At 40.4% G+C, this 14,170-nt stretch overlaps 1 protein-coding gene across 1 annotated transcript in view; it reads left to right on the top strand.

The window, feature by feature from the left end:
- The window catches only part of CSPP1 (centrosome and spindle pole associated protein 1), a 117,483-nt gene that overhangs the window by 100,399 nt on the left and 2,914 nt on the right, over nt 1–14,170 (top strand). Inside the window, exons 24-29 of the mRNA XM_019630312.1 lie at nt 1,554–1,693; nt 4,285–4,425; nt 5,887–5,933; nt 8,091–8,154; nt 12,539–12,648; nt 14,011–14,149. Of these exons, the coding sequence (XP_019485857.1) occupies nt 1,554–1,693; nt 4,285–4,425; nt 5,887–5,933; nt 8,091–8,154; nt 12,539–12,648; nt 14,011–14,149 (641 nt within the window). The remainder of the gene's footprint in view (nt 1–1,553; nt 1,694–4,284; nt 4,426–5,886; nt 5,934–8,090; nt 8,155–12,538; nt 12,649–14,010; nt 14,150–14,170) is intronic.

Here is a 14,170-nt window from a genome sequence, read left to right as displayed (position 1 = left end):
ATAAGTACACAACAAAAAGGAAAATAAACTTAAAAATATCAAAAAAAAAAAAAAAGAGAAACCAGTCAGCTTTTCAGTTTTCTCATCTGCAAATCTATACATGATAATTTCTACCCCATGAGAGTCTAGTGAAGAATAAATAAATGTATTTGGAAGTACCTTGTAAATTCTACGTGCTAACTTAAGTTAGATGTATTAGAATTACCATCATTTAGCAAGAATTAGTTAAATACATTTACTTCTGTCTAATTTTTAATATGTATCGTGATCAGAGACATCTCAGGGTTGGCTCTTTATTCCATTTTGTAATAGTTTACAAAAAGAATCTTTTATTCTTTGATTCACATTACTGAGCTTCTATGGTGTGCTAGGCACAAAACAAACACGAGCCAGCTCTTGTGCACAGAAAATCTAATAACCGAACTACTAGTTTAGCAGCCTGTGTAACTACTGGCATTAATGAAGCCAGACAGGAATCTGATGTTTTAATGTCTTCTAGAAGCCTGTTTCTTATTAGTTTTGCATTTTAATGAATCTCCACTGCAGTTTCTATCACTTTGGATGGCTCGCTAGCAGAGGCCTGTGTCAGCCTTGATAAGGCAGTTTTGCGGCCTTGGCGAGTCCTTCCCCTGAAAGGAAACTCCAGGAGAGCTGGGGCCTTGGCTCTAGGAACGCATTACTCCCCCTGGGTGCTCAGAGGTTTAATGAATAAAGAAATGAAGGCAGGAGTCTGACCAACTCTCTTACACCCGTAGCTTAGAGCTGCATTTTCAAAAGCATAGGGGCCCTACCTAGGGCTGAAGGAAGCGGCAGGAGATACTTGGCTTCATTTCATTTTCAGGGCTAGAGCTGCCATCCCCAATCCCTGCCCTCGCACTGTCACTCCCTCAAAGCCCCAGAAGACCCCCTTCCTGAGCCACCTCCCTATTACATCAATTCCCTAGGTGCCACGGGAATAGAGTGTTAAGTAGGTGTAAAGTTCCCTGAAAGCGTGTTGTAAAATCAGGCTGGGGACTGTTGATAATACCTGTTATATTGGGCAGCATATTAACACCATCTTTTTCTATATAATTTCTATGTTAGGCTGGGGAAGGTAACATTTATTGAGTACCCAGTACATGTCAAGTACTAAGCTGCGTACTTTACAGTATATAATTTCCCTTAACTCTCATGCTCACAAGACTAAAACGGTAGACAGAGACAGTGCCTGCATCTTACACAGGATGAAATCCAGGGCAAACTGCTAGTAACTAGCAGAGCACGTCTTTGAATCTTGGTTTCTCTGACCTCAAAGACCGGCTTTTTCTACTACATGAGCATTTTAAGGTAAAACTAAATCTACTCTTCTAATAAGGTCCTTTACACCTGAGCATTTTGAAAGATTATGATGACCTTATAAAGACGCTATTTGTTAATATAAGGGATTGGAAGAACAGATATTAGAGTAAGTTTTTTCAGTGTTCTGGTGAAAGATGCCAGATTTCTTGAGTGAAATGCGAACTCAGATTTTTGTCCCATACAACACGCTCACACCATCACTGTCACACCTGTAGGAGGAGAGAGAGGAACCCCATGGGCATATTTGACATGGCCCGACATCGGCTGCAAGCGCCCGTCAGAAGACAGTCCCCAAAGGGCCTAGACCCCACTACTTTCCAGAACATTCAGGACTTCAATGAGCTGAAAGAGAGAGGTGAGTAGAACGCTGTCTTCCGAAGATACAGCAGGAATGTCCTGCCCACATTCAAGGATCGTTAAACACGTTTGTCCCCTTTTTCTAAAGTTTTATTTGTGATATTTTGTGCTGATGAATAAAACTTCCTGACCCTCTAGTTGTTCAGTTGACCAGTCTGGTAGATGAGGCTTTACTGTGCTAAGTATGCATTTTCTATGGAAGAGCCGTTCGCGGCCAGAGCCTCGGCAGTGGGCTAGAGCACGGGCAGCATGTGAAGAATGGCGCTTAGAATTTCGTGCAGGGCAGACAGCACGATGGGCGTAGGAAGGAGACTGAGGCGCAAAAGCCAGTGGCGGGAGAAAAGCAGAGCGGGTATCCTGAAAGTTGAGGGAAGGGATGGTATCATGGAGGAGGGATCGGCTAAGGTGAAGAATGGAAAGTGTCAGCTGGATCGCAGGCCATTGGTGACTTCACCTCAATCCTTTTCTGTAGATCGAGGGCGTCAGAAGCCAATTAACTTTGGGGCGAGGACTGAATAGGAGTCAAGCGTTGGAAGCAATGAGCAGGAGACAACCCTTGAAGAAGCTTGGCTGGGAGGGACAGAAGAGCCCGGGCTGGAAGAACGTGTTGGATGCTCAGGAGGGAGCAGTGAGGGTTGGCAGGAGCAGGGTCCCCGAGGAGACAGGAGGACATGCAGGATTGTGGGAGGGAGAGAACAGAAAAGGTTCGATGCAGAGCAGCAGGAGAGAAAGCGTATTCAGGAAGCAGAGTGGCCGAGGCACAGAGGCCCGGGGGACTGACCATGCGCAGGAACCAAAGTGTGTGTTTGATTTAGGTATTTCTTTAGGAGCATTCAACTCGGTAAGCGGAGTGGAGGAGGCCAGCTGCCGGATGTGTGTTCATAGGACCTATACCAGATAAACCAGAATTTAAACTGTTCTTTTTCTTATTTTTAAAAGTAATGCTTATTAGACAAAGTTTTAAACACAGAAAGAGGGAAAAATCACTTTCCTTAAGCCACTAACTAGAAACACCATTAATATTTTGGATGTTTTTTAGTCTTCTTTTGAGCCTAATTAAAACAAAAAAAGTAAAACAAAAATGATATAATTGTTATTTAATTTTGTCTTTACTTAGATTTGCAAGTGTCATCAATTACATATACCATCGTTACTTTTTTATGCTATGGTTTATTGATTACTTACTATATATATTCCAAGCATTGTATTAAGCCAGTGGATGTCAAGAGTTTGACCATGGAACCTGTGAGGTCAAAACTGGTTTTATTATAAACTAAGATACTATTTGTCTATTTCATTGTTGTTCTCCCGGGTGTGTACAGGTTTCCCAGAGGTTGTAGGCATGTGATGACTTCATTGCTCTGATGCTAACAGAATGTGTGCTTATGTTTCTCATGTTTTAAAAACTTTTTAATTTCTAATGTGTGTGTGGGGGAAATCCTCAACTTTTGAGTATAAAGAGGTCTTTTAAACCAAAAAGGTTTAAACCATAAGAATAGAGCCATTCATTTCCTTACATTACCACATCCGGTCCTCATTCATTTGTGTGACTTAGTGGTTGGTATTGTTTTTACACGGAGGAAACGTAGTCTGGAGGTGAAGCCAGGGTCCAGTCCAAGTTCATGTGTCCAGTCTCTTCTGTTAACTTTGCTCTTAAGTAGTTTTTAATTCTTAGATATTCAACATGCTTCCCATTTTTCACTATTATTTTGATCATTTCTGATCATAAAACTTTTTACATATTTAGTTTCTTTAAATACCAGTGGGGCCTGCCAAGTAGCTCAGTTGGTTTAGAGCTTGCTCAAGAGTGTGAGCTCTGAGAAACAGGGTCGCTTCGTTTGATTCCCGGCCCCAGCTGAGCTGCCAACAGGTGGCAGGATAGCTCAGCTAAAAAGGAAAAAAAAAAACTAAATTAAATCCCAGTGGTATAAGTAGATCAAAGGGAACAGTATTTTCAAGGCTTTTAAAAGGCGAAAGATTTATACGATCTGAAGAGAAACCAGAGTATTTTTTCAAGGTTTTTAAGATGCATAGACTAAATTTTTATTCTCAAGATTTAAAAATAATGTTTTAACATTTTCATTCTGATCGATGGGGATACTCTTGAATCTGTGGCATAGGTGAACTCTTAGATTGTCATTCCCTCCAGTAATGACGTCCCTCCTAAAGTGCTAGCCAGTCTGCTTTTATCTTGCTCTTTGCATATTTGTAAGGGCTCAAATATTAACTGGCTAGTAACATTCTAATTTTTCAGTATGTTACAGGGATCGGCTGTGCTTACTGTCTCCTGGCTGCCTGAGTCACAGCCTTGTGACTGCAGCTGGATAGACCTGTAGTTAGTTGCCCTGCTGTACGCTCCGGTGGCCGCCAGGGGGCGTGAGGTGGCAGGGATGGACGATGCTCCTGTGAGCTCCCTTGTAATGGGCAAGTTTGAAAAGGCATTTATTTAAAGAACATTAATGTTGTGTTCCTTAGTTTTATGATGATTTCAATGTCCGTTGACTTTGGTGATGTTCCATTATTTATATTGTTCCTTGATTTTGAAATTAAATGACTCATATGTAACTTATAACTTATTTTTTGCACCAGATTCAGAAACACGATTTGACCTGAAACTTATGTACCCGGATCCTCCAAGAGATGGGCACACCTTAGAGATTCAGCAGCAAGCCCTGCTGAGAGAGCAGCAGAAGAGACTGAATAGAATGAAAATGCGGGACGGTGCTGAGGGTAAGAAATAACCGTTACTGTTTCCAGTCATTATGGGTTGTTTAATGCTGGCTTGCTTTCTCCATCTCTCGTATTGATTTCTGCCCCAGGCAGGCTCCCACCACTGGCAGCTCTGTGCTCACACAGCCGTTTTGGCATTCGGCTTGGCCTGGGGTCAGGTATCCTCACCTGAGAGGGGCCCAGCTGTTCCCTGTAGCCAGGAGGATTGAGTGCCTTGATGGGGCCCGGTGACATCACACCGGAAATTAGGAACCAAGGGAGGAGTGCTGGGCAAACTCAACAGTGCCCTATGGCATTTCACTATTGTGTGTGTCTGTTTTGATTGCTCATACAGCAGTAAATCTGGAAAGCATCTGCTTATCCGCTATTGGAGAAGTTTGCAGTATTCATCACATTTATACTTTTTAGCATCTAAGAAATCCAGGGTCCCTTGGCAGTGTGGAAGTGGGGTGAGGTGCTTGGGCACCTGGAGGCAGAGTGGAGCCAGTTGCCTCAGCATCGGTGGTCCCAGCCGGCTGGTGACCCTCACACGTACTCACCAGCTTGGCCGGCCTTCAGGCCTTTGAGGGATGACCATAGAAAACAAGTCAGAAAAAACCAACAGTCAGGTAACAAGGGTAGGAGGAGATGGTCCTGGGAGTTGTATTTAGGAAAACTTCAGACCCTGCCTGGGCAGACTGTCTGGCCTGCAGAGTCTGAGGAACATTCTGGACCGCATGAGACAGTGTCACTGAGTAAGCGGGGCAGCGCTTTAGGCCCATGTCACAGGTCAGGACTAAAAGATTGTACATCCCTCCATCTGATGCATAATAACCCAAATTCTATGATAAATAGTGGGCATATCATCAGGAGAGAAGAGAGAAGCAGATACATTCTTCAGCTTTTATACCCATTTTGATGGGATTTTTCTTTAGAAGACCCAACTCATGGTCTGATTTGGTACCATCTTGGCAACCAGATTAGCCCAAAAGTTGTCCCCAGGTGGACACAGGTGCATTTTGGCACTGTGGGTATCCCCACAGCTGCCAACCCCCCAATGACTGACAAACACTATGATGACTTAATTCATAAATATGGTTTAACTATTAAAGAGTCACATCCAGCCAGCTGCCTGGAACTGGAGTAGCTTTCTTCAGTTTCAGTGAGGAAGCCCCTGTTTACCTCCACTCAACACCCTCTGCACAGATTGTAGAAATCGGAGAGAAGACAAGGAAGAATCCTGCAGTATTTTCTTTTTTTGCAGGTATCCGTGTTAAGTAATGTGAACAGGAGAATTTTATCCAACTAGAATGGATGCTGAGTTATATTTATTAATAAACGAGTAGTATCTTAAAAACATTCTGAAATGTGATAGTCAAGAAGAAATTTCCAGGAGAGAGTCACAAGAGATAGTCTAAAATTTCTTTTTATTTTTTCAATGTTTTCTGACCTTTTAATTTGTTTGTTCTCCACTGACTGTAGAGGACGTGGATGCTGTCCCAGCTGCTAAAATGCGAGACCACAGAATGGTAAGGAACCAGTTATAATTTTTTAAACTATTGGGAGACAAAAGTTTTTAGGAATATAAGTGAGCATTCCAATTTTGAATTTTCAGGAATAGTGAATTAAAGATTTTAAATCTTGCCTCATCACCACAGTGGGTAGATAGCTAGAGATGTATTAGTATAATATGTAGACAGTGTGTGTTGTAAGTAAGAGCTGTGCTGTTCAGGTTAATTTGTTTTTAGCTGTGTGACTTCAGGCAAGGTATTTAATTTTTCTGTGACTCAGCTCCCTAATCTGGGATTATAATAGTACTTGCCTGAGGGTGGCTGTGAGGATTAAATTCAGTAATATTTGCATGGCACGTAGGGACAGGCCTAGCATGTAAAAATTTAATTGAATGTTTATTAAATAAAAAATAGCTGAAGGGTTGTTGCGAGAATGAAGTGAGATAAATACTAAAACCCCGAGAACAGGTCCTGGCCTGTAATGAGTGTGGGATTCGTGTTTGCTGCCGATAGAAGTAGTGGAGGTGGGAGTCTGTAATACAAGGAGTGGTGAGGCCCATGGAGAAAATGAGGTAAGGGTTGTCACTCTTACCTTCAGGAAGTGACATCTGTGCCAAGGCTGAAAAAAGGTTAGGGATGAGTCATTTTCACGCAACAAATATGTACTGAATACTTACTGTGGGCCAGATATTCTTGGTGCTGCGGCTACAGGAGTGAACAAAAGAACAGAAATCCATGCCCTCTGAGGGCTTACTTTCTGGTGGTACGTGGGAGAGACAACAACATATATAGTATCTTCAACCATGGGGTCTGGAGAAAAATCATAGCCAGGAAAGGGGGTACTGGGGTGACAGTTTACAGTTTGAAATACAGTGGTCATGGAAGGCCTCACTGAATAGGTAATATTCAAATAAGGACACCAGGGAGGCGGCCATGTGAAATATTGGGGACACATCTGCAGGAAGCAGGGGCCCCAGGTGGGCGCAGTGAGAAGGCCAGGGAGGCTGACGAGCCATGAGCGAGAGAGGGGGAAGGGCGGACTCAGAGCCTCGGGGGCTCTCGGGGTTTTGCCTGGGTGCACGTGAGGAGTGACGCGATCAGTTTCATGTTTTAACATGATCACTGACTGCTATTCATCGAGAATAGACGGGGGGGGACAGGAGGCTACTGCTGTGATCTAGGTAAGATGTAAAGTGACGCAGCCAGGGGTGGAAGCAGTGGGCGTGGTCAGAAGTGCGTGGATTTATTTTGAAAGGAGACCTGATAGGATTTTTGACACAGTGGAAGTGGAGTATGAGAGGGGTCAAAGATGGGCGTCAAGTTGCCATTTACAGAGATTGAGAAATAGGAAAAACAAATTTAGGGGTGGGGAAGAAAATCAGGAACTTAGTTCTAGACATAAGAAGTTTGAGACACTTATTAAACAGTTGGAGCTGGTGAGTAGACAGATAAGAGACAGAATTCAGGGGGAAAGATTGAGGTTGGAAATAAATGTACTCTTCACACACACTCATGATACAGGTAGTATTATTCCCATTTTCAGATTATAAAAGCAAGACTCAGCTAGGCTGTTAGTTGCCCAGGGTTACCAGTTGGCAGCTATTGGTGCTTCGTTTTGCGAGGCACTTGACATTTATTTCTCTGAAGTTCACAACAAAGGATGCTTATCCCTGTTTACATAAGAGGAAACTGCTAGCCCCTGGTCACACAGTCAGTAAGTAGGCAAACCCAAGCTGGACTCTAGAGGTCCTCCTGGCCCCATACTAATGGCCTGAGGCACACTGCCCCCTATTCTGCTATTCTGGGACACTCTGCAGGTTGGTATGTTTCTCTGTGCAGCCACATTTCTCAGTGAAAAGATACTGAAATTTAACATCTAGGATTTTGGTTAAAACCCTGGATTAATAATACTATATTCTGTTGAGTAGAAACTCAGCATAAGTCAACTGTTTATCTTGGCTTTTACAGAAAGGCTAATAAATTCTGGGCTCCTCACTTTCCTTAATATAAAAGGGTTTTTCCTGTATTTTCTGAGCACTAGATTGTAGTATCAGAGGGAAGATGCCATTCTCTTTTGCTAATTTTGGGGACAGTGGAGACTTGTGCCTCTTAGTACAGATTTTTTTCCACACAAGTCTAATAAAAATAGTAATTAATATGTGATGTTTCTTTTAGCCCAGAGATGACACTAATGATTTCTTGAAAAATTCATTATTGGAATCCGATAGTGCTTTTATTGGTGAGTATATTTATTTTATCAATCTACTTAAATACTTAACATATTTCTTTTAAGTGTTTTTCTTCATACTTACAAAACTGGTACCTTTTTGTTGTGCAAGGTGGTAAAAAAAAAGGAATATTCTGTTTTACTAACTTAGTGAGTAATTATAACTTAAAAAGTTTTCACAATCAGAATAACTAAAATGGACTTTATAATCAGGAACAAGGCTGCCCACTCTCACCACTTTTAGTTAACGTAGTACTGGAAGTTCCAGCCAGACCAGTGAGGCAAGAAAAAGAAAAGGCATCCATAGTGGAAAGGAAGAAGTCAAACTCACTATTTGCAGATAACATGATTTTATATATAGAAAATCTTAAAAGACTCATTAGAAAACTATTAGAAATAATACATGAATACAGTAAAGTTGCAGGGTAGAAAATCAGTATACAAAAGTCTTCTGTTTCTTTATACTAATGAACTATCAGAGAAATGAAGAAAACAATCCCATTTATAATTGCAAGAAAAATAATAAAATACCTAGGAATAAATTTAACAAAGGAGATGAAATACTTGTACACTGAAATCTATAAGACATTGTTGAAAGAAATTGAAGACGATACAAAGAATGGAAAGGTATTCCTTGTTCATGGATTAGAAGAATTAACATTATTAAAACGTCCATATTACCTAAAGTAATCTGCAGATTCAATACAATCCCTATCATAATCAAAATAGCTTTATTCACAAAACTAGAACAAATAATCCTAACATTCACGAAAGACCCCTAATTGCCAAAGCAATCCTGAGAAAAAAAATAAAGCTGGAGATACCACACTCCTGATTTCTGACTATACTAGAAAGCTATAGTAATCAAAACAGTGTGGTATTGTCATAAAAAAAGACCAATGGAGTAGAATTGAGAGGCCGAGGAATAAACCCACACATACGTAGGCAAAAAATTGATGGCAAAGGAGCCAAGAGCATACAATGGAGAAAGGAAAGTCTCTTTAAGTAAATGCTGTTGGGAAAACTGGACAGCCACGTGCAAAAGAGTGAAACTCGGCCACTACCTTACATCACACACAAAAATTAACTCAAAATGGACTTTGATATTTCAGGTCTTGACCTGAAACAATAAAATAGATAGAGGAAAACATCGACACTAAACTCTAGACCAGCGGTTTTCTCAACCTGTGGGTCGCGACCCTTTCACAGGGGTTGCCGGGTACTCGTATGTGGGCATATCTGCATGTGGGCCTGGAGACGGATAGAGGAGCGGTGTCTCGGTTCCTAATACCATTGAAAATATGTGTTTTCCGATGGTCTTAGGTGACCCCTGTGAAAGGTTGAGAACCGCTGCTCTAGACATTGGTTTCAGCGGTATTTTTGTGGATTTGACTCCAAAGGCAAGGGAAACAAAAGCAAAAATAAATAAGTGGGACTACATCAAACTGAAAATTTCTGCACAGCAAAGGAAACCACCAGCAAAACACAAAGGCAACCTACTGAGTGGGAGAAGATATTTGCAAATATTACTTCTGATAAGGGGTGAATATTAATATAAAGAACTGATACAGCTAAACAAAAAAAAAAAAGACTAAAAAATGGGCAGAGGATCTGAATAGACATTTTCAAGGAAGACATACAGATGGCCAAACAGACATATGAATAGATGTTCAACATCAGTAATTATTAGGGAAATACAAATCGAAACCACAATGAGATTATCACCTCATACCTGTTAGAATGGCTATCATCAACAAGACAAGAAATAAGTGCTGGAGAGGATGTGGAAAAAAGGGAGCCCTCATACACTGTTGGTGAGATTGTAAATTGATGCAGCCGCTATGGAAAATGCCTTGGAGGGTCCTTAAAAAATTAAGAAAGGAACTGCCATATGGGTATGTTCCAGAGAATATGAAAACACAAATTCTAGAAAGATGTATGTACCTCCATGTTCACTGCAGCATTATTTACAATAACCAAGATATGGAAACAACCTAAGTGTCCATCAATGGATAAAGGGATAAAGAAGATATGATTGTATGTATGTGTGTGTGTGTGTATGTGTATACACAGAGACACAATGGGTAATAAAGGGCCACAAAAAAAGATGAAAACATTGCCATCTGGGACAACATGGATGAATCTTGAGAGATTATTCTAAGTGAAATAAGAAAAGGACAAAGTCCATATGATTTTACTCATATATGGAATATAAAACAAAGTAACAGATGAACTAAAACAAAAACAAACTCATAGATACAGACAACAGAATGGTGGGGTTACCAGAGGCGAAGGGGGTGAGGGAAGAGTGAAAAGGGGGTCAAAAGTGTAGACTTCCGATGGTGAGCATGCAGTACAGTATACAGATATTGAGTTCTGATGTTGTATGCATGGAATGTGTATAATGTTATTAACCAATAAAAAACTTAGAAACCCCAAACACCCCACAATATCATTTAGCACCCCACTCAGAAAATAAATAATATAAATCTTATGCCCCCCCCAAATAAAAAGATTTATATAAGGACAATTACAGACTCTTGAAAGAAATAAAAGAACTAAACTGAGTGATAATATTCCATGTTCATGAATTGTGAACCTCAATATTGTAAATATGTCAGTTCTTCCCAACTTGATCTATAGATTAATTGCAATCCCAATCAAAATCCCAGCATGTGATTTTGTGGGTAGCTGATTCTAAAATGTATATGGAGAGGAAAAAGGGCCAACACAATACTGAAGGAGAAAAATAGAGTCTGAGGACTAACACTACCTGACTTTAGGACTTACTACAATATAAAGTTACGGTAATCAAGACAGTGTGGTATTGGGAAAGATTAGACAAATAGATCAATGGAACAGAATATAGACCCACACAAGTATAGTCAACTGATCTTTGAAAAAAGAGTAAAGACATTGTAACTGAGGAAAGATAGTCTTTTCAGCAAATGGTGTTAAAGCTGGACATCTACATGCAAAACAAAACCAACCTAGACACAGGCCACGCACCCTGCACAAACATCAACTAAAATGGACCATTGGCCAAAAGGTAAAATACAAAACTATGAAACTCCTAGAAGATAACATAGCAGAAAACTTTGAACTTGAGTATGGCAGTGATTTCCTGGATATAACAACAAAGGCACAATCCATGAGAGAAATAACTGATAAACTAGACGTCATTAAAAAGTAATGCTCTGTAAAAGACAAATTCAAGAGAATGAGAAGATAAGCTACAGACTGGGAGAAAATATTTAGAACAGATAAATCTGATAAAGGACTTATCTAAAATATATGAACTCTTAAAACTCACCAATAAGATAATTACCCACTTAAAAGATCCAAACAGACATTAAGACATACAGATGGCAAATAAGCATATGGAACATTATTAACAAAACAATGAGATACCACTGCACACCTATTAGAATGGCCATAACCTAAAACCGATATCACCAAATGCTGGTGAAGATGTGGAGCAACAGGAACGTTCACTCATTGCTGATGGGAACGCAAAATGGTGCAGCCGCTTTGGAAAACAATTCGGCGGTTTCGTATGAAACTAAACACACTTTTACTGCAATCTCACTCTGTGGTCTAAATGTCTAACCACTATGGTGTACACCTGAAACTAATATATTATTGAATGTCAAGTGTAATTAAAAAGTTTAAAAAAATTAACAAGATGGACATACCAGGTATTGGTGAAGATGTGGGCAAACTAGAACTTCCTTATAAAATGGTACAACCACTTTTGAAAATGGTTTGGCACTTCCTCAAAGGCTAAATGTGGAGTTAACATAATACCTAGCAATTTCACTCCAAGGAATATACGCCAAAGAAATGAATGCATATGGCCACAAAAAGACATGTACGTGAATGTTCATAATTGTATATTAATTGCCAACTACCATAGAAACAGTTCAAATGTCCATCAACTGGTGAATGCATAGAGAAAATGTGATGTATCCATATGACTGTCTATTCAGCATAAAAAAGAATGAACTGATATATGGTACAACACAGATGAACCTCACACACATTATGCTAAGTGAAAGACACGTTACGTTGTATAGTTTCATTTCTGTGGACCCTCAGGAAAGGTAAATCTGTTGAGAATGACAGCAGAGCAGTGTTCACGCTAGGCTGGGCAGGTGGGAGCAGGAGTGATTGGCAGTGAGCACAAGGCAACTTTTTGAGGCGATAGAACTTTTAAAACTAGGTTATAGCGATGATTGCACAACTCTATAAAAATCATTGCACTACATACATGTATAGTGGGTGAATTTTATTATGTGTAAATAACATCTTAATAAAGCTAATCAAAAGCGGTCTTGGTTTAGCTGAGAAAGACTGAAAATGGGATGGTTAAGAGCTGCCCTGTGTGGTCCCCCAGGTGCTTACGGCGAGACGTACCCTGCCTTTGAGGAGGACGCGTTCCCTCCACCATCACGGCTGCCCTCTGCCAGAGAGCGCAGGAGGAACAAACAGAAGGGCCTGGACTTTGTACGTATGAAATGCCCTTTTCTTTTTTCCTTTGCAGTTTATGAGTGAGCGGTCTGGGTTCTGACCCCTGCTAATTGGTGTGGGCCGATAAATGAAGAGCACTTGCTGTGGAATGAGGGGGACATGCGTCTGAATCGAGGCTCTGCCACCAAATAGCTGGGTGACCTTCAGCAGGCCGTTGAACTCAGTGCCTTGGCGTCTTCAAAGTGATCTTTTCCTATTTCCGAGGGTGGCTGTAAGTGGAAGCTTAGTACCTGGCACAGTCTTTGCTCTATAAATTTTAATTCCTAACCCTCACCTCCCTCCTGCAAACATGGATTTCAGAGAAGGTGCAAGAAGTACCTGACTATGTGTTGCAAAGCTTGCTTCCTCCCTCAGTCACCGAAGCCTATTATAATGTATAGACATTATACATCTTCGTTTTCCAAAGGTCACATGGACAGGAAGGCTGATATTCAAACCCGATAGGGTAGCCAATAAAACGTGCAGGTTTTGGGCAGTTTCTTAAACTGTTTTCTTATAGATGACATTGAGATGTTATATATGCGGTGCATTAACACTGAGCCAAGTATGCAGGAGGCTCTCAGCAAACGACAGATGCTGTTATTAGCTTTACTCTGTGTGTAGCTTGACCAGGTGGCGATAACTTGGTTGTTTCCCTAGCAACCACTAACCTACTTTCTGTCTCTGTAGATTTGCCTTTTCTGGACCATATAAATGAGATCACACAATATTTGGTCACTTGTGACTGGCTTCTTTTTTCCCCAAAGGTCATCTAAATTATAACACTTGATTCCTTTTTATTGCTGAATAATATTCTATTGGGTTGTCGGAAGTCATGATGTACTTTTTTGTTTTTCGTTGCAAAAATGTGTCGTGACTTTTCCGACAACCATATGTGTGTGTGTGTGTGTGTGTGTGTACACATACATATATATATATATATGGATATTCCATTTCATTTATCCATTCAGCACTTGATGGACATTTGTGTTTCTACTTTTTATCAGTTTTCAATACTGCTGCTTTTACCATTCGTGTGCAAGTGTTTTGATGTTTTCATCTCTCTTGTGTATATACCTAGGAGTAGAATTGTTGGTTTATATGGTACCTAAGTTTAAGCATTTTGAGGAACTGACAAACTGGTTTCCACCTTTATCCAGTCTGGCAGCATTGATATGTTATCAGAAATGCATTGCCTTTATCAGAGACTGTACAGATACAATATGTATGCTATAGATTTTCATTTGTTTTATTTTGTACATCACACTACATGTATTGAGGGGCAAGAATGTGTTTTGATTTACTGATTTATTCTGAGCATTTTATGATCATTTCTGAAGCTCTATTTTCTAACTACAGGATAACAGTCGTCCTAATGTACCGCCAGATGGTCTCTCATTAAAATCTGTATCCAGTGTAAATATTGATCAGATTAGAATGAGAAATGAGGAACGAATGCGAAGACTGAATGAACTTCAAAATAAACCTATTAATACAGGTAAAGGCCAAGTCTCATGGC

This window comes from Hipposideros armiger, unplaced genomic scaffold (genome assembly GCF_001890085.2).
Source record: "Hipposideros armiger isolate ML-2016 unplaced genomic scaffold, ASM189008v1 scaffold_900, whole genome shotgun sequence".
Lineage (NCBI taxonomy): Eukaryota > Metazoa > Chordata > Mammalia > Chiroptera > Hipposideridae > Hipposideros > Hipposideros armiger.
Note: the sequence above shows the minus strand (reverse complement) of the source record. Positions and strands in the feature narration are given on the sequence as shown.